General features: G+C 50.1%; 1 protein-coding gene across 3 annotated transcripts in view; it reads right to left on the bottom strand.

The window, feature by feature from the left end:
- Positions 1-5,075: 5,075 nt before the first annotated feature.
- The window catches only part of Bdh1 (3-hydroxybutyrate dehydrogenase 1), a 47,769-nt gene continuing 32,058 nt past the window's right edge, over positions 5,076-20,786 (bottom strand). For all 3 annotated transcript variants that reach the window (XM_015486842.2, XM_015486844.2, XM_015486843.2), the window contains exons 5-7: positions 15,383-15,524; positions 8,820-8,972; positions 5,076-7,266 (exon numbers count right to left, since the gene is read on the bottom strand). In XM_015486842.2, the coding sequence (XP_015342328.1) occupies positions 6,797-7,266; positions 8,820-8,972; positions 15,383-15,524 (765 nt within the window). In that variant the 3' untranslated portion in view covers positions 5,076-6,796. The remainder of the gene's footprint in view (positions 7,267-8,819; positions 8,973-15,382; positions 15,525-20,786) is intronic.

Consider the following 20,786-nt stretch of genomic DNA (forward strand, 5'->3'; position numbering starts at 1 on the left):
AAAAAAAAAAAAAAAAAAAAAAAAAAAAAAAAAAAACGAGAGAGAGAAAGAAAGAAAGCTCCTTGTTGGGTGCTGGGTCATACTCCCTCCTTTTACATCATAAAATATCAAGCTGGTGGTCTGAGGCTAAGCAGGGAAGAAGACAGAAAAGGCAGTGTGTAGACTGATAATAACTACATTTTCCACTCATAGTTGATAGAATAAAGACTTTCACTTCCTCCTCAAAATCATGGCACCTTTACCCTGGGTTACACTGGGCTTGACGGTGAGCTCTGGGAAGCCAGTGCATAGCCTGCTGTTGTACCCCTCCCCTAAGCCCAACCCAAGGCCTGACACAAAACAGAGACTCAAATAATCCAAGGCGCAGGGCTGTGACGTGTGGGCTGCACCTCTGGATATAAGCTCATTAATGGCATCTGCATTCCCTTCAGCCATTGCTTCTCTGTTCCCATCAAAGCCCCTAAACTCACCCTGTGCCTCTCGCCAGTTTCTTCTGCAGGAACAAGAGTCTGTCAATCCTACCTGCCTGCAGGGAAGTTTACAATGCCCTTCCTGATGTCATTGAACTTTCACCAGTCCCAAGGGGCCTGCTGCTCTTTACCCTGTTTTCTTGAAGGTGACCTTGTATCTCCATGAGGCCTGTTTTCTCATTCAGCACCATGCTTGCTCTTTGTGACTTTTGGCAAGTCCTGCACCACTTTTTGTGCACCTTTGGACAGACAGAATGAACCAAGACTTTAGTGCACAACACAAAGTAAGCAGGGGAGAGACCTCAGCATGGTGATCCACCCAATAAATAGAATACTCAGCCTATGGCTCAGCACAGCCCTCCCTGGCTGAGTGGCCGGCAAGGTGGTGGTCAGTACAGGAAAGTACTCAGTGCAGCCCATGCCCACTCTTGTTGCCTAATATCAGAGTCCAGCTGCCCTTGGAAACCCTGGAAACAATGGGAGATTCATCCAAAAATGGAGATGGCTACAGCTAAAGCTGTACGGTCCGCTTGCTGCTATTTCTGAAGAGCCCAGTGTGGTGACTCTGAGCTGTAATTAAGTTCACCTATAATTTGATAAGTGAGAGTAGCCTGACATGTGAGAGAGTAATTAAGTCTCACTGAGAGCAGCACAAGGTATTTCTGGGCCCTGACGTCTCCCGAGCTTTGTTCTGTTCATACCCCTCTCCGACAGCTCTGTAGATGGGGAGGCAGGTGGTCCCCAGCTCAGTCCTGGGAGTGCTTCTTTCCCCCGCTGTTCCCACTCTCAGGTCCTCTATCAGGGTTGAGGCCGCTGGGCAATCCCACAGATGCTGCCAACACTTGTGCCTTGAGAGACAGGAAAGTCTGGGTCTCTCTCTCTCTCTCTCTCTCTCTCTCTCTCTCTTTAATATGTTTAGTTGTAGATGGACACAGTACCTTCATTTTGTTTATTTTTTTATGTGGTGCTGGGGACTGAACCCAGTGCCTCACACGTGCTAGGCAAGCACACTAACCACAGAGCCACAACTCCAGCCCTGGGCCTCTCTTTCACAGGACTCTCTGCAATGCTGAGTAATAGGAGGGAGTTGTTCTTCATCCTCTCACCCCAATGCTCTTTCACCGAGCTGAGTCCGACCCAGCTCTTGGGGAGACTGAGGCAACCCAGGGGTACTGGAAGGGGTCTATGTTAGTCAGCTCTGCTTTGCTATGATCAAAGTAACTGACAAGAACAATTCAGAGGAGGAAAAGTTTATTTGGGCTCATGCTTCAGAGGTTTAGTCCATGGTACGCTGACTCCATTGCTCTGGGCCCAAGTGAGGCAAATGTCGTGACAGAAGGACATGGTGGAAGAACACCAGCTCAGCTCTGCTCATGATGGCCAGGAAGCAGAGGGAGGGGCCACAGGGAAGTTGAATCCTTCTAAGGCAGCCTCTAGAGACCTACCTCCTCCAACCATGCTTCACACTGCCTACAGTCACCACCCAATCAGTCCACTCAAACTAGAATGAACTGATTAGGTTTCAGCTCTCATAATTCAATCATTTCACCTCTGAACAGGAACTTTTGGGGGATACCTCATATCCAAACCATTACTGGGGCCCTAGAGATAGAAGCCAAAAGGACAGGTTTATGTCTTGGTTTTCCCTTTTTCTGGCTCTGTAATCTCAGGTAAATCATTTCATCTTCCTGAGGCTCAGTTTCCTTATCTGTAAAATAGGAATAATGATCCTGCCTAAATCCTAAACTACTTATAATGGAATGAAAGATTTGTGCCAATGCATCCATTTAATTGGTTACATGCATGTGAGGAGTTGTCAGCATTAAAACCTGTCTCAAAGGTCTTGGCTGCTAAGGGGACAAGAACATCCTGTGTCATCAAGAACACAGGAGGAGGGTGGGATAACTATAGTTGATATCTTCTGTTTGGGTAGTGGGGTGTATGGAAAGCTTGTCAAATAAGGTTCTTGAGCATGATAGTCATTTCCAAATATCCAGAGAGCTATTTGAGAAGATTTACATTGTTCTCTGGAGGTCTGGGTTAGAGCCAGGTGTCAAAGGGGTTAAGTTAGTTGAGTAGATTTGGCCTTGGTCTTTGGAGAGGCCCCGGGCCGCAGGCTCCTCATCCAGGAGGCTGGGAGTCGGGCTTGATGATGGCCGGGTCCCTTTTGATTCTCTGAGGTTGTGAGGGTCACAGCCACCTCTCTTATCCCTTGACCCTGGCTCTAGTCCCTAGTTCTGAGACCAACAGTTCCTCACTCTGTGCTTCTGAAATCACCATTCACAAATCATTGTTCCTGGGTGCCTGCACACACCAGAGAAGCCCTGTATGCCCTGGGCTATTTCGCCTCCATCAGCGCCCCAGAGGACTGTGCAGCTCTTTGAAAAGAACCAACCACTGCAGGTCTCAGGCTCTGCTCATGTGGCCCTTGAGCTCTTTGAGGGCAGCTCCCAGATAGGGCTTTTGGTATTCCTAGGGCTGCCTTCAGGAGCCCCTTTGAGAACAGTTTTAGCTCAGCCAAGGCAGATTGTCTTGGTGGGCTCCTCTGGCACACAGTCTCCCAGGAAGCTGCACTCAGGGCCCAAAGGGGGCAGGGAAGAAGGAGCTGGCCCGCGTGGTCGTACTCTGTGGTTGTTACTGTGCATAGGCTTAAAGATTCCTGTGTTACATAATTGAGGTATTTTTTCCCCTCCTTATTTTAGATCCTGGTACCATCTGCCTGGCTTTTCATGCATCACTAGCTCTGGGCTGGAGGTTAGACAGATCCGGCTTGGCCACGGGCTCTATCACTCCCGTGCTGAGAGACTTGGGAAAGCCTGTTCCCTTATCTGTGAAATGAGCCTGTGATCCCACCCTGCCTGCTTGCCAGGGCACTGTGAGCATCAGGTGAGAAGAGGCAGCGAACTGACTGGGTGACGCACCCAGCACTGCACACACAAGCCTGGTTGCTATCTAGCTGCCCAAGCCTGGGAGCCTCACATGGTACCTGTACCAGACTGGGCTGTTTGAAATACAGAAAGTGAATAGACCTCACAAGTGAGGAGTCTTTGGCAGACTCTCTTCCATGGGTGGCAAAGGTGTGGCCCAGCAGCTCATGATAGGCAGGACCAGGCCAGTCTGTCACCTGCTCATACAACCTCACGTGCACTCAGTTATCAGGCACTGTCCGGAACATCTTGCAAAAAGTTCTTTTCAGCCTCTAGCCAACAGAGGAGGGTCCATGATGGCTGTAGCACAGACCCTAGGTCCCAGCAGAGGTCCTGTGTACAGGCTGAGACTAGCCTGAAGCCCCACCCCACAGCTCCAGACTTTGTCTGCAATGTCCTCTCCTCATTCCTGCACCACCAACTGAGGCTCAAAGTCACACTACAGAGGGTGGCAGACAGGACTAGCAGGGGCAAGGACCAGCAGGGGCTGCTAGGTCCTCTCTCTTCACAAGTCCTAAGGAAGAAACAATAAAATAACGAGTACTTGGTTCCTGGCTGCATCAGTCAGCCTGAGCAGTTATAACAAAATGCCAAACTAGGCCTTAAATACAAATTTATTTTCACACACTTCTGGAAAGTCTGAGAGGCTTGGAGAGAGAGTCTGTCTTCCTTTTCTTATTAGGCCCCAATTCTTCCTATTGATGGTCTTATTGGATTAGGACTCTACCCTTCCAACTTCATTTGTCCTTAACTACTTCTAAAAAGGCCTAACTCCAAATAGTCACATGTGGGGCTAGGGCTTCAACATATGAATCTGGGAGAGGAGACATGCAATTCAGTCTGGAATGTGGCACGGGGCCTAGTATAAGATAGCTGCTGACTACGGTCCTTGCTGACTAGTACCTCCTACTTCAGAGATGAGCATATTCTTCATGAGGCCCTGGCTCAGAGCTGCAAGACTCAGGGCATGGGTCCCCAGGCCTCACTGAGCAGGTGACCTTTCTAAGGCGAGGATATTGGAGATGCAGTTTCTACCAAAGGCAGGGCCTGAGGACACCATTTGTTCCCAGCACGACTGGACAGTGAGAGCCAGTGGCATCTTGTGGAAAGTCCCCACCCCAATAAGAAGTGGTAGCCCTCTGTAGGCACACAAGCCCCGAGGTTCTAGTTACTCAGAGACCCTAACCAGCTCAGCTCTCCCAGCTGTGCATGCCACCGTGTGCAATGACGGTGAACAGCACCACTCAGAAGGCTTGTTTTGACCTCGTTTTGTCCCAGCCCACTGTGATGATAGGTGAGTCACTTTCTCTCTTTGGGTCTCAGTTATGTCACTTATGAAATGGGAATAACCTGTTCTGCCCTCCCCACTTATCTCTTGTAAAGGTCAAAACTAGATCCTGCTAGGTTCTAAGCTGCCAGAAGGTGAACGGAAAACAGGAAATTTTAATTAGCACTGAGATTGGAGGGAAGGTGCTCTGGACTTTTTAATCACTGGGATACAAATTAAAAACCAGAACAGGCTGTGAGCCAACCCAGCAGTCCTGCTTATGACTGAAGACCCTGACAGACAGACGTGGCTTCTCCAGAGTTCTGTTTACTGCTGATCAGGACTCAAAGCATGTGGCCTCCCTACCTCCCTCTAGTTCCCAGGGGTGAATGCACATGTGTAACTCCAAGCATCAATCCATTTTCCTTTATTAAGCACGAAAACAAATCCTCCCAATATGTACAGTGTGATTTTGAAAGCCTCTGCTGGAGGCCAGCTCGGTGGTACAAAAAAAAGCATATCATTGATATGTAAATACAATGGTTATCAAGAGTCCACTCTGGGCTCTGGAGGCCCTGCCTCCCTCCTGCCCCCTAGGCCCTCTCTATCTCACCCTGCAGACAGGAGCTAAGACAGGGCATCCCTGTTGAAGACAAGGGGACAAAGGCCCACCAGGCCAGCTGAATCTGCTCTTTGTGAGCCACCCTGCCTTGGCACTCTCTGTGCCCATCGCCTGTTCCAGCTGCTAGGAGACCCCTGCTTTCTCCTGGCACCATGCTCCAGGGTCAAGCCAGGCAGCTGCTAAGAGGGGAGGAATACTGTTTCTAAAGGGACCTTGCTTTTTTTTCCCCCAGGCAATCTCCCAGGTGGGAATCACACACCCTTTGAGAGACCTCAGGCTTGCATGGAAGTTCAGAGTTGGGGCTTAGCTGCAGAGGAATTGGGCTCCCTCTAGCGGCAGGCCTAGCTCTTCCTGGGAGAGGCGGAAATGCTAGTTTAATTTGATTTTCAAAGTTGGCACTCAGGACCTCCCAGAGGCTTGCAGTCACCTGGAAGATGGTGGTCCCTGTTTGGGTCCAAACATCCAGGTCCTGCTCAATTGTAGGGATGGTAGGCTTCAAACACAAACTTGAGAAGTATAAATATGGCCATAGCGGAAAAACAAGCCATCAATGAACATGTGTGAGTACGTGTGTGTGTGTGTGTGTGTGTGTGTGTGTACCACACAGACAGAAAGGCACCCAGACCGCCCCCGGAAGAAGGTGCCACAGTACTGGCCTTGGCACTGATGCCCCATCTGCAACCCCAGTCAGTACCAGTCCCACTGCAGGTAAAACCAAGGTTACCAACAAACTTCCCTCAACTAAAGAGCACTTCCACACAAGTCTAGACCAAGTCCTCAAAGACAGTGGAGATATCTCAAATGGAAATCTCCAGAATGATCCACACCCCTGCCATACAGCCTACTGTCAATCACTGGCTGCCCGCTGGTCATATAGCACCATGGATGTGCAAAGAGGTATACAGTGGGCACTTGGTATGCAAAGCTCAGGCGAAGACAGAGGTGCCAGAGGAATCCTGGATAAAGGGATCCAAAGTGGCTCCGGAATGCAAATGGGAAGGGTTTGTACATCTGTGGCAGAAAAACAAAACATGGGCCACTCCTAAGCAATAAAAGGTTAATTCATGTGTTCTCTCAGAGCTACAGATTATTTGTACAGAAGAAAAAAAAAAAATCTGTCCTTCTTTACTCATGAGGCAGGCTTAAGGATCAAATTTTTTTGAACTGATGTTTTTGGCTTAAAATGTAAAGGAACCTGGATTCTATTCTAGAATAAATCTGTTTTTAATATAAAGACATTTCTCCAAAAATCTTTGTATGAAATAAACTTTAGATAGATACACCATGTTTGCCCTGAGGCTTAGTTAGGGCCCCCCACCCCATCCCATTTGTGAAGGCCTGAGCTACTCACCACATTAACATGTCAGGCTGAGTTATCCCCTCTGGTTAATGCTAAAATGGGGCCTCCTAGGACATGAGATAATCCACAAGTGGTTAATCAAAAGGTGACTATATGAGTTCCCTCCCCCATTCTCTTCCCTCCCTCTAGGACTCCCCAAAAAGTCACTCTTCAGTGTATATAGATCTTGTCAGAGACAGCGCCGGGCAAGTGGGTCATGATCTGCATTCGCAGCCACCAATAGTAGTCCATGGGGTGGTAGCGGGTGTAGGGGGAGGTGGCCGTCAGGGCGTGTGTGACAGCATCAATGACGGAGGATGTGTCTGTGGAGCCGCTATTGCAGTAGGTCTCCATCTTGGCGATCTGCTCATCGAAGTACTTCCTGCCATAGTCCTTGCGGACAACCTCAGGCAGCTCGTCCCACATCTTCTTGGCAATGGCCTGGATGCGCTCAGGGCTATAGAGGCTGGTGGCAGCGATGAAGTTGCCAGGTTCCACCACACTGACCTTCACACCCAGCGGGTACATCTCATAGCGCAGGCAGTCAGAGAAAGCCTCCACCCCAAACTTGGTGATGCAGTATGGGGAGCGGGCGGGGTTGGCCATGCGGCCCAGCATGCTGCTGATGTTGACGACACGGCCTAGAGAGAAAGACAGCAAACACCTGCTCAGGTGGCACTGCCCTGCGATGCAGAGGCCTGACTGGAATTGCTTCTGAACCACCCAGGGTCAGGGGACCTTTTCTTTTGGTAGCCAGAGCCAGCTTGGGCCACCATCAATGTGAGCATCCCTAATCTTCCCTGGCAGCCCAGCTGGGCCAGGCAGGACAGGGGAGGAGAGATGAGCGAGAAGCAGGCCTGCACACCAGGAGGGCACAGGATAATGGGCATCACACAACTAACTCAAAACCAGACAGAGGGCTGGGGATATGGCTCAAGCGGTAGTGCGCTCGTCTGGCATGAGTGCGGCCCGGGTTCGATCCTCAGCACCACATACCAAAACCAGACTGAGCCCAGCCTGGTGACCATACCTTGGGGATAAAAGCAATGGCAGAACATGGGAGGTGGGAGAGCGGTGCCCATGTGGATCTGTGTGCTCTCTTCAGGCAAGGGCTGATGCTGGGAAGCCTAAAGCTTCCTCCTTACCCTCACGGAGCTTAAAATTCAGCTCACCCAGTAAGATGTGCAGATAAATGACTTGCTAAGTATGTGTTGACCTGCAGCAACACGAAAGATGAATGCAGGAATGTAGATGGTAGATCACCTAGAGCTGAGGCTGGCACTGATACGGAAAGCCCTGGGGCTCAGAGAGGGAAGGACCTCTGAGCACTGGGGTGCTCCATTCTCCAACTCCTCACTGGATGGAGCCCAAGACAGTCAAAGAGAAGCAGGCTGGGGCATGGGCAGGGATTCCCATGCTGATGACATGAAGGCAGAGTCTTAGGCACTGGAAAAGTGGTGACTTTGAAAAGTCTCTGCCACAGGCCCAGCCTTGGAGTGACAGGGACCTTCCACATCCCCTCTCAGCCCTGGGAGCACACCCAAAAAGGCTCACACAGTCTATCCTGGGCACCTTGCAGAAACCTCTTAGGCTCGAAGTCATGGAAGAATTTGGGTTTCCTTTTAAAACCTATGGCTGCCCCTGTGTTCATTCCTGCTGTTGCTGGGGCTTTGGGATAGATCTGTGGGTCTTACCACAATTGTTTGCTATTCCAGGGAGAAAATCAGAACCAGGGACTCTTGTGTAGTTTGCTTACATTCAGCTATCCAATATGGTTTGGGTATTTTGTCTGTTTTCCAAATTTCTAATCTTGATTATTACTATTTTTAAACTTTTTTTTTCTATTTTTAAACTTAATACCACAACTGTCTCATTTTTTGCTTTGGTGTAACAACCCACAGAATGGATACACTAACATTTATTTAACTGCATGCTATGATACAATGACATGTACATTCAGCCTGTGCAGAGTTCAAGAGTGGCTGGATTCTGTTATACCTGGATAACATAGACTGCTGACCTATCACTTGCTCTACTTCCTAAAAGCCACATATCCCTGCCTGCCACCATCTGTGGGCCCAGCATGGCCCCAGGAGTCAGGAGCTTAGCCTTGCTAGTATGGACATTGCCTCTGGCGGGATAGGTCTTTCATTATGGCAGGTCCAGGGTCAGGCAGGGGCTATCTTCTACTCACCTTTGGCTCTTCGAAGGAGGGGAAGGAAGGATTTCGTTGTCCGCACCGTGCCCCAGAGGTTTACTTCCGCCACCTCCTTGTAGGTCTCCATGCTGGTGAACTCCACCTCCCCAAATGTCGAGATGCCCGCATTGTTAACCAGCCCCCACATCCCTGGACAGGAAAGGACAGAACTTGGTCACTATGTAGGAAAAGCCTCAGACATCACCCATTTCCTTCAGTCCACTCTGCCCCCAACTGTTGTCTCTTTTCCCCATCTTCCTGGCCTCTTTCCCAAAGCTCTCAGGAAACTTCTAGAGTCACCCAAGAAGGACAGGAGTTAGACCAATCTGAAGTCCTGGATGTCTGGAATGATCTTCAGTCTGGAGCATCCAGGCCTCTGGTCACCTCTGCCTGAATCAATCCTCAGAGGCCATTATGACCCAGTCCTGCCGGGGCTCCCTCTCCTGTGCCTTACCTCACCTCCATTCTATGCCACTCATTTCATCATCACGCCCTGCACCTATTTTTTCCTTCCTGCCTCTGAGCTCTCATTTATATCTTCCCTCTTTCCAGGAGCCAAGGAAACTTGAAAATCTTCCAGACCAAGCCCCCCCCTGGAGAACCATCAAGGGGCCCAACCTTCAAGACACAATAAGTTAGGGGCTCAGCCAAGCCATGCTGGGTCAGGCCCAGTGCTCCTGAGACCCTCCTAACAATGACTCCATTCTCATCTTCCTCCTCTGAACCATGACACTGTTGGTTGTTAGATGTCAAGGCCCCAAGACTCAGTTCATGAATATCCCCTGTGTTTCCCTGTGCTCTTTGCTAGCAGAGACCGTTTCCTTAGCTTGAGTGACACCCTGGGGCTCAGAGCATACACACTGTCATGGTGTACTTGGGTTGACTGATTCCTGCAAGTCTAACAAGAGACGGCAGACTTTTGTGAACTTAGAGAATACTGGTCCTAGAGAGTTCTTGTAGTTTATTTAGCCTCCTAACTAATCAGCTAGGGACACTGAGGCCTTGAGGAGAAGGGACAGATATAAGTTTAATCAGGAAGCTGAGGCAGAGCCAGACCTGAACTGGGGGCTACAGGCATTAGAGAGCCTTGTTTTGAGGACCTTCTTGGGGTTAGTTTTTGGGGCATAAGGGCTGCCTAGGCTGGGGCCTTAGGACAGAGTCAGGCCCAGACTCTCTGTTGTGGAAATCCTCAGAGCTTCGTCTCCTGGGGTTCACTGTCCAGCTCAAAGTCCTGAGTTTTTCCCAGGGCACAGTTTCAGCACTGAGCTCCCCTGTCCCCTGTGGGAACTGGGCCTGGCCTAGCTTTCCCAGTTCATCAGGGAAATAAGCTTGTGTAAATGACAGAGTAATTACTCTCTCGCTGCTTTCCTTCCATAGTGCCCAAATTAAAGCTTCATCTACTGACCTCTGGCGCCTTCTTCAATTATGGAGAATTAAGGACATTTATTAAGGAAAGGAAATTACTGGTTAACAAAGCCTCTGTGAGGAGCTATTCCACTCTCCATGGCTGCCTGCCACTGGGGCCTCCCCTCTCAGCACCCTTCGTGACCTTGACCTTGACCTCAACCTTGACCTCCTGACCTTGAAGCCTACCTACTGACATAAAAATCATTCCTGCAACCCACAGCTCCCACCTTCTCCCTGTCCCCACCCCTGCCTCTTCCCAGGCCCCAGGAAGAACAGGAAGCCTCTCCCTGCGATTGTGGCCAACACTTGGGCCTATTCCTCTCCCTACTGCCATGCTGGAAACCATCAGTCCTGTTTCTCTTACACAGCTTCAGCTTTTTCCTTGTTCCCTGCTCCTTCCCTTTACTACTATACACATCAAGTGCTCAATAAATGTGTGTTGGATGAATGACTATCTGCAATACCATGTCTCTATATCCTAAACAACCTTCTTTAACCCTACAGTCTGCCCTCCTTCCCTCCACGGCCAGGCTTCTATGAACACTCTGCCCTCTGCATCCCCTCTGACACCACTCTGGGTTCCCAGCCCCAGCCCAGTTGACCCTCTCTGGGTCTCCCTTTCTAGTCTCCAGGGGCCAGGTGCTGAGGACCCTGACCCCCAGCCTTCAGTTTCCTCCACCTATCTAGGACATGATAATCCTAGTGCTCCTGAATGCTCACTTGTTCCTTTGGCATTAATGACACCCTAGCATCTCTAGCATCCTCCCTGATACCCAAAAAGAAGTGTCCCGCAATGTCCAGTCCTTGGCCTACTTCTCCTGAATTATGAGGTAGACTTTGTACTTTGTGGACTTTTCCAGGGATTTTGTGTTTGATTCATGTGGGACAATATCACCTTTTTCCACCTGAAAATAAAACAATTATATCTGACACTACTATCCAAAGAATCTTAATTAAACTTGACCTGTGAAAGCATGCTACTCCTTGATTAGAGCTCTGCTGACTTGACAAGGGGTAGTAGTTGACCTGGTATCTCTCAGACAATGCTCTAAATAAACTCACAGCATTCCTGCTGGTCTGGGTGACAGCTGTTTTTCTGGAATAGTTCCAACATCACCTCCATGTCCATGGTTCCCACATCCCTTCAGGAGTCAGCCCTCTCCCCACAACCCCAGCTGCTAGGTCCCACAGGTCCCCATCTCACCCTAGCCACCACCAACACATCAAACTCCCAAGCTGCCAAGCCTGCTCCTCCCCTTCGTTAATGGCTTCACTTTCATCTTTGACTCCTCCACTCCTTCACTTCTCCCCCACCTAAGGAGTCACTGGGGACTGTTAGTATCAGAATAACAGCCCTGAACTAAGTAAGCACTTTGCTAATCTCACCTGATCAGCTCATTAACTCACCTGATCCTTATAACTGACCTATAAAGTAGATACAATTCTCACATCTGGAGGAGGCAACTGAGGCCTAGGGGGATGAAGCAACTTGCTCAGTGTTACCCAGCTAGCGGGTGGGAAAGATGGGATTTGGATTCAGGACTGTCTGGGGGACACGACCCTTATACTTAACCCCATGCCGATGTTGTTTTTCTTTGCTGTGTCCATTAGAATCAGTTCTTTCTTCTTGTTTCCACCTGTAGTAACTCTTGTACTATAGAGAAGGCTCCTCCCAGGTCTCCCTGTTTTGGTCTCTGTCTTTCACCTCTACCCATGACCCCTCAGCCAGGCCATCTTCCTCCCATTAGTCACTTCCTGCTCCTAAGGTTCCCAGTTGAGTTCCTGCAACTCAGTATACAAGGCCTTTCCCAGCCACCCTCCCATGTATTTTGCCTCTCTAGATCTGAACATGTCCTGGTTCCCCACTCCTCAACCTGACAGCAGCTTTTGTTGAGGTTCTATCTGTGTTCCTGCAGTGGTCGGATCTGGGCATGAGTGTGGGGCAGCTCACAGTGCATCCTGCTTCACAGATGGAGGTGATGGTTCACACCCAAGTCACACTTCAATTAAGAGGCAAAGCCCGGGGCACTTGCCTGGTATGTGTGAGACACTGGGTTCGACTCTCAGCACCACATATAAATAAATAAAAAACAATAAAATTCTATCAACAATTAAAAAAATTTTAAAAATAAAAGAGAGGCAAAGCCCAGGGTAAATCCAGTTTTCCACTCACTTCCAGAATGACGATGGGGGATAGGGCCCTCCCTGCCCACAGCATAATTCCCCCAAGGCCATAACAGCCCTTGAGAGGTTTTGTCCTGAAGCCACTTGGCTGGTGTCCAACCACAAGTTCATCCTGCCAGCACGCTGCCTTCTGCTCCTCAGCACACTACCAAGTATACAGCAAGTACTCAGTAAATGTTTACTGATTGACTAGTAAGTAATGATGCCAAGATCAAACCACACCCACAGGCTGCCCTCTGATCCTTTGGCCCAGCTTTCCCTTAGGATGAGGGTAGGGAGGGTGGTCAGAGGTTCCAGATGTCCAGTCCCTAAGAGTCTTGCCATGGAGGAAAGCGGCTGGTGGCAGATGGCTGGGCCACTCCAATCAAGACAATTCCATTCATCTTAACCCCCAAGGCTGGTTCCCCAGGCTTTGGTAGCAACTGTTCCATGGAGCCAGAGTGACAGAAACAAACTTGCCATCAAAATGTGCCCCAATATCCAGGGGTGGGGAAGGACACCTCTTCTGAGAAGTTCCTCTCTGGGTAAGATGTGAATCAGAGGTGGCCAGAGCTGGTGGAAAACTCTGGGAGAGCGCCACCTGGAGTTCAGAGCCAGCACTGCCCAAGGAGTGGGGATGGGTGCTGCCTTACCAGGAAAAAGCCAACCAGAGCCACAAGGGAGGAGAAATGAGGGGGGGGAAGAGAAAGAGGGGAGAGAAAGAAGGAGGCATGCAACCACATATCTGACAGATTTATTTTCTCTTTTGGACCTAAAAGATTTCAGATCCTTTTCCAAAAATTTCAGTATGGGTTAAGGAAGGCTGTGGTGAGTGGTTTATTAAGCACTCCCCAGAATGCCTCATGTGGAAAAGGCAGGAGGGAAAAGTTTGTGTGTTGGGTGCTGGGTTTAAGCCTAGATGCCAGGGCAGAGGACAGCACCTCCCATTGTGTGGCTAGGGGCATGGGGGACCCTGCCTTGCTGGGCTAGTCTAACTAGCCAATCCAGTACAGGGAATGGAGGTGGCTCTGCCCCAGTGTCCTGGCCATTCTGTACCAGGTCCCCCCTGGCAATTCCTTTCCATGAGCAGTTTAAATCACCACAAGCCCCACAGGCTGCAAACGCAGCTGACTGCAGTTGTTTTCTTGCCTGATGGTTTATGGGGGCAATTTCCCACCTCCTAGTGGGGGCAGAGAGGGCGGAGCAGATTTACCACTGCTGGGGTGAGGCAGGCTCTGCACTCGGGCTGGTAATCATCCCAGTGGGACCCATCCTGCCTTTTCTTAATGGGACAGGAGTGCAGGCTCTGCCTGTTAATTATTAAACAGATGTTCAGTGAGTTCAGCAACTCACAGACGTCTCCTCAGAGAACAGTGCTCAAAAAAAAGGATGTTGTGGGGGTGGGGGTGGCACTGGGCCTGCTGAGGGGACACCAGTGACAAAATACCTGTAAAGCAACAGCTTGTCCACAGATAGCCACACAGAACAGGCGGGATTCTCAGAGATGACAGCATTTCCACCTGAAACCCCCCCCCCCCACGCCCAGTGCTCAGCACAGAAGGCACAGCACAGACGCTGGCCGTTCCCCTTCCATCCTCCCCATCTGGGGAATGGAGTCACTGCTCAGGAGAGCTGCCTCCAGCCCACTGTGCAGAAAAGCAGAGAGCTAGATGAGGCACCCTATTTCTGCCTGGGCTGTGAGAGCACAAAGATCAACTGCACAGACTCACTCTTCTGCTCTTCCACAGATGCCCTGAGCTGCCAGTTATCTGAGCCCCAGCCATTGCTGCCCTGATCTACATGAATGGTGCCCCTTGGAGTTAGTCAGCAGAGCTCTTCCCATCAAGGTCTTCCATGTGACTTAACTGGAAAACACTTGGGGACATCTGGGTGCTTATGTAACAGGGACCTTCTGCAGTATTTGACCCTTTTGGTTACTGGGCCCCCAAAACTTTCTGTTCCTTTAGCTTTGGGGCACTCTATCCAACCTCTCTAACAAACCTGGTCCTAAATATTCACAATACCCAGAAGTCCTCCTGGATACTCCCCCAAGTGTCCCATGGGCACTTCAATGTCTTCCCGCACCTCAACCTGCCCTTGCAACTGAGGACACCAGGAATGTAGGACAGAGACCTCTTGCGTCTCCCTTGTCCAGTGCCCACAGTCATCAGGCCCCTCCAGCTTTGCCTTCTAAGCACTCCTCGAGACTGATCCCTCCTTTCCCAATGCCCACCACCCTGTCCAGGACTTCTGAACCACACGCCCCTTCAAACCACCCTCCACGTTGCCAATGTGACGATAGAGTGAGTTTCACAAAAAGACCCGTCCAGACCATTCTCCCCCAGACAACCCCTTTGATGGCTCCTGAGGGTCCTCAGGAGGGCAGCCATACTCTGCTGGCCTAGCACCCAAGGCCCTGCTGACCTCCTTCCCCAGCCTCATTTGCTGTCTCCACCAGACTCCATCCTGGGACCAGACCACTCACCAGGGCCCAGCATCCTGGGCTGCTGCCCACTACTGCCCATGCTTCCCTGCTCTTGGACTGGCCTTCCCCACCCTCTGTCACACTGACCCATTCCCACCCAACTCCCAAGACTGGATGCATCCTGGTTTCCTGTGCTGTCCTACCTCTCAGTGTGTGGCTCCCTGATGTCATAACTAGTCCCTCTACAATGTCCTATATGTCCTCAGGGACAGACTGTGCCTGGGTCATCCTGAGTACACAGCCCAGAACCTGGCCTAGAATGGGCATCTAATGAGCCCTGGCTGAACTGGCCCAAACCAGTGCATACCCATTCAGCCCTCCTATATTCTCCAAATCACCTTCTGGCTGGTTTCACACTGCCCTATTGCACAGGTGTGTTGAACTCGATCCACTTCCTACTCTGAGCAGGAGGCAGAGTTTAAACAATAAATAAAGGAGACTTTGGGAAGGATACCAGCAAATGGAGGAGGACATTTAGGACATGCCCCCTCTGAATGGCCCCTACCTTTCTCAGGGTCCTTCAGGCTTGAGTGGACGGTCTCCACTGCTCTCTCCACCTCCTCATTGTTGCAGACGTTGAGCTGGATGGTTCTCAGCCGGTCACTGTTCAAGCTGTCCAGCTCCTTCACCCCAGCATCCCCCTTGTCCTAGGGAAGAGAGAAAGGCTGCATTCACCTCCCACCTTCCTACCCTGGGGCAGACTTAGAATGAGGACACTGCCAAGGCAGGGGCTGACCGGGGTCCCTGCCAAAGCCTCAGGTTTACTGGCAACAACACGTGGTATTCTCTGGAGGTGTGGCCAAGCTGGTTCATCACCTGCCCCCCACCACTGGTGACTTCTAAGCATCAAGCTAAGTGCTACAGGGGTACTGAGAGCAGGAAAAAAAACCCTTGCTCCATGGCCGCGCTGACAGTTCAGAGACTTGGGTGGGTATTGGACCCTAGCAGTAGAGTACATGCCAGTTGCTACTCTTTTGAGTATGAAAGCCCAGAGTTGCCAGATGCTCAGATTTTTAAGCTAGTAATTGGTATTATGTCTAATTTTTTAATGATTGGACAAATTATTCACCTTGAGGGAAAAAAAATTATGTGGGCCTAAGCATGTCCCCAAGCCATGTATGACCAGAGGCTGCCAGTTTGCTGTCTTTGACCAGAAGGGCCCATTAAGCCCCACGTGGTAAGAGGCCAGAGCCAGGTTCCAATTCCAGTTTAGTCAGTAACCAGGCTCTATGCCCTCAGGTGTGTCCCTAAAAGGGACTCAGTTTTTCTGGCTGTAAAATAAGAACACTGATTAGATTAATAAAATAAGGAAAGAAATCTTAAAGCAACCTGCTAAACTATAAAGCACTACACAAATTCAGGTTTTATTAAGCATGAGAAAAACTGTCACTCATTTGGCAAACATTTCTCAGGCCTCTGCCATATTCTGGCACTGCGAGAAGCGAGAGACATGAAGATAAATTAACTGTGTCCTTGTCCTTGGAGTCACGTTCTGGGGAAGGAGACAGATGAGCAGGCTGACAGATGTGCTGGCTGTAGGGATCCTGTTGGAGGTGGGCAGGAACACAGAGGGAAGGACAGCAGGGACACCTTCCAAAGGCAACTACATCTGAGGACATGAACAAGAGGGGGCTCATGGGAATGGAGCCCTTCAGGAAAAGGTAAGAGGACCCCACCGTGAGCCATCTGTTGTAGTCAGTGCAAAGACAGAAGGAAGTGGGGGGATGGAGGGCTGGAGAGGTGGAAAGGGTCTTCATGGGAGCACTGGGCAGCTGCTACAGAGGTTTTCTCTCTTTTAGTACTAGGAATTGAACCTGGGGGTGCTTAACCACTGAGCTACATCCCCAGACCTTTTTTACATTTTATTTTGTAAAAATAAAATGTAACCTCACTAAGTTGCTGAGGCTGGCTTTGAATTTGCAATCCTCCTGCCTCAGCCTCCCAAACCACTGGGATTACAGGCATGTACCACCTACAGGGTTTTAATAAAAGTAGAATCATTTTCTGAGTGTGTACGGTGCCAAACACCACACTAAACACCTGACATGCTTTCTCCCATTAGCCCTCACGTCACAAGATGGCTTGTGTGACCACATTTCATCCTATGTGCGGGCATGCTTTTTTTCAGAATAGGGATGACCTATACTTGATGTGAAAAGTAATCTTCACCCATCATAAGTTAATTGGCAGTGATTTTTCTGAGTGGTGCATGGAATAATGATGCCCCTTACAGGAGGACCAGAGTAGCTGCCAGAGAATGAAGTGAGAGGAGAAGTGCCTGTTCCCTGGCCCAGGGCTTGCTGGGGCCCTGAGGCAAACATCCTAGGCCACTGCACAGCAGGAAGGCCAGGATGGTCAGTACATCAGGGTTGGAAAGTTCTCCTCAGACTGAACCTTGTAAGTGGTTTGTACCAGGCAGGCCCTACCCTGGACTGGGGAATCCATATCATGCAATATCAAAAGGAGGGAGGAGAAAATAGTGGAGGGACCACATCGCATGGAGCCAAAAGTGCTGGAGACGATTACTCTGAAGAACTGGGGGAACATGATTAAAGACGCCCTGCTCTATGCATTCCCAGAGAACATAACCAGGGCCAAGAATTAAGTTCAACTCAAAATGAGGGGTGAGTTTCTCAGTCTGGAGATGGCATGGACTGCCAGGGAGGAGTTTAGGCAATGAGGCTGGAGAGAGAAGACGATGGTGTGGGCGTCAGGTTGATCTCCCTCTGACATCTCTTCCAGCCCTAAACTATTGTCATCTCACAGCTTGGTTTTCATCACAAGTCTCCCTAGCAAAAAAGAAAAGTGTCAGGACTCACGAGTCTCTGCCCAGGCCTGGAGCCTGGAAGACTCGTTACACCCAGTCCCCCTCTACACAGAGCAGCCAAGCTGGAGGCTTGGTAGGTCTAAGGCTTAGGCCAAAATCCCCCCATGAGCCAATCTCCTTCCCCCTGCAAAGATGACAGATATCTGATCTTTAGGGCAGAAGCCTAGAGCTTGTGCTGTCACTCTCTCTACCAGAAAAGAACTTCCGGGATGACATCTCCAAGACAAGGGAGCCAGAGCAGTGCCCACAGACACCTCTTTTCAATGGATGGCATATAGGCACCAGGAAACATAAATCTTGCTTAGCATACTCACCCATGTGGTGGCCTCAAAGATGCCCCTCAGAGCAAAGCCCATGAGGTCTTATGACAAGGGGTTGCTGGCATCTATGGACAGAGTCCACCTTGATGCCTGAGAGGTATTTGAGTTGCCTTCCTCCTCTGGAGACTTTGTTAACCCTGTTGCCATTGCTCAGCCCTTCTAGACCCCTACACCAGATCTCTCCTCATACCTCAAACCAACATCATGATGATGACCCTGCAGTCCCCAGGGTAAGACCCTCAGTCCAAGTCAGCCTGCCCACACAGGAACTCAATCTGGCCACTTGCCTATAAAGAGCTTTCTCTGAGAGGAAATAACGGGTTAATCCCACTGCCCACCACTACAGGTTCAGCATGTGGGCTACCTCCCCACCCTCCCCAGGGACCCTCACCTGCTCCTGAGCAGCCTACTGCTACTCCTGACAGACATGCCAAAGGGCCAGAGACTGTGAGCTTGCCCTGGCCTCCCAAGCCACCTGCTGCTTCTGGCTGCAGATGATGGCAGCCCATCTGCTTAAGGACCCACCTGTACTCAAGCCAAGGTCTCACTGCCCAGCCACGCAACTCCCTGGTTCTCCTCTACAGGCCTCCAGAATCTGCTGGACTGTGTCTTGATGTCCAGAAACAAGCTCTGGTCCTGCCACGTGGTGCTGGTGTACTTGGTTTACTGACCAATCCCCTTCTTCCTCTCAATCTCTTCAACTCACCTGTCAGCTATTTTCTTCCACCCCTGGATGAAATTTCAGGCAAGACTTAAGAGTTTTTCTACTCATTCACAGATACAGGCAGACACTTTGTTTTGGTGGAGTCCAGCTCAGTCCACTAATCAAATAACTCTAGTCCGGGTCAGCCCTGTGTGGACACCCAAACTCCCAACTTGTATCCTACTTGAAGCTAACCCCTCACTAGGCCAGAAGGAGTATGGGAGGCCAGAGGTTCTTTCTCCCTCTTTCTGCCCACTTTCTAGCTCCTCCTCTCCTATTCCCTTCTCTCTAACCCTCCCAAGATTGGGCACAGGGGCTGGCAATGATCTGCTGTTGCTGCCCTGACCTGGCAGAAAGCCAAGAGCGGGCTCTTCCTCCGTGGGTCACTTCTGTGGATTCTGCAGAGACCCTGACCCTGGAGACCTCTGACTACCATCCTATGGTCAAGAGAATGCCTCTTCTAGATGGGCATCTTCCCTGTCATCCCTGGGCCTCAGGACAGACCTTCCCATCAGTGTCACTGGGCAAGTGCCCTAAAGACAACTCCAATCAGCTCTCCCATTGTCCACCAGGCCCAGACAGCTGTGTCCTGCAGGGCAGAAGGACAGCCCTTTCCCTATGCAGCTGTGGGCTTTGCTCACAGATGAGCCACTCCAGCCTCATTCTCAGGCATTTAGACTTCTTTTGGTGAACATCAGCATCATACTCTAGATTCCAGGGCACAAGTGGTTGCTCTCCTGGAAGTTCTCTTGAAGCCCACTGTCCTTCACTTGGGACCAGAGTGGGGACAGCTCACAAGCCTTCCCACTCTCTAGCTTCTCAAACCACTGAGTGAGGGGTTCATCCTGGCAGAGCAGAGTCAGTCCCTCAGCACACAGTATCAGGCGGTCTCACACTCCAGGCAGGGTATAAGGACATGTGGCATATGTCATAGGTGAGCATCGTACCACATGTATTGGAACCTGCAGAGAGAGGAGCTGGCCAGGCACTGAAACATTTCCAAGATGGGCAGGAGGATCCAATGAAGAAAATGAGAAGAACCCAGAGGACATAAAGTCTAGAAGCAAAGTGTTATAAGCAAGAGTGGCTAATCTGGTCCAAAGCTGCTGCTGGGTGAATGTGGTCAGAGAAAATGTCATTGCATTTAGCAAAATGGAGGCCATTGGCATCCTTGATAAGGTCTGGGTCAGAGACATGTGGGGCCCTCCTGGCTGGGTTCTGCCTTCTTTTCCCAGCTCATCTCCTTTCTTCCATGAGGGCATTGGGTACCAAGACACCTCAAACCATGGTGGTACCTGGACATGCCATCTCCTCTTACTTCATAGGTCTCACTTGTCTTTCCAGATGGCGATGAAACATTGCCTCTCATCAAGCCTTGATGTGTATAGAAGATCTGCTCCCTGCACCCCCTCACCTCCTGCTGCTCCCGTCTCCTCTCTGCACCAGCCACAGTGGCCTCAAATATACCAGTCTCCCTTCCTCTGGGGCCTGGGGATTAGCTGTCCCCTAGATATATGCAGCCCTTGATCCCTCATCCCTTCTGGTAAGGGAGTGCCAAGGCACCTTCTTGATGAGGTCTTGTGTCTTTCTACCACACTCATGCTCCGCCTTCTTCCTGCTTTATTTTTCTCCATAGTTCTGGTCATTCCACAGAAAAGCAACTTACTATTTACCTCATTCCTTGTCTACATTCCTGACTAGAATGTCAACTCCACAAGGGCACAAACTTTTCCCTGAATTGTATGCAGTATGCCCAACAGAGAAAATTGTATGCTGTATGTCCTCATACCCTGCTCATTGTAAGCGCTCAACAACAATATGTTGAATAAATAAACAGAAGATAGGGCAAAACCTAATGCAGGTGGATTGAAAGAAAATGGGATGTGTGTGTGTATAAATATGAGAAAATATCAAGAATAAACAAGCTTGAGGGTACTTTCTATGAAGGGGAATGGAGAAACAGGATGTAGTATGTATAGGCTACAGTGGTGTGTAGTGTGTGTGTGTGTGTGTGTGTGTGCATGTTGAAGTGATCCAGGATATCCCCCCCCCCCCCCCC

The sequence above is a fragment of the Marmota marmota genome, unplaced genomic scaffold (assembly GCF_001458135.2).
Source record: "Marmota marmota marmota unplaced genomic scaffold, marMar, whole genome shotgun sequence".
NCBI lineage: Eukaryota > Metazoa > Chordata > Mammalia > Rodentia > Sciuridae > Marmota > Marmota marmota.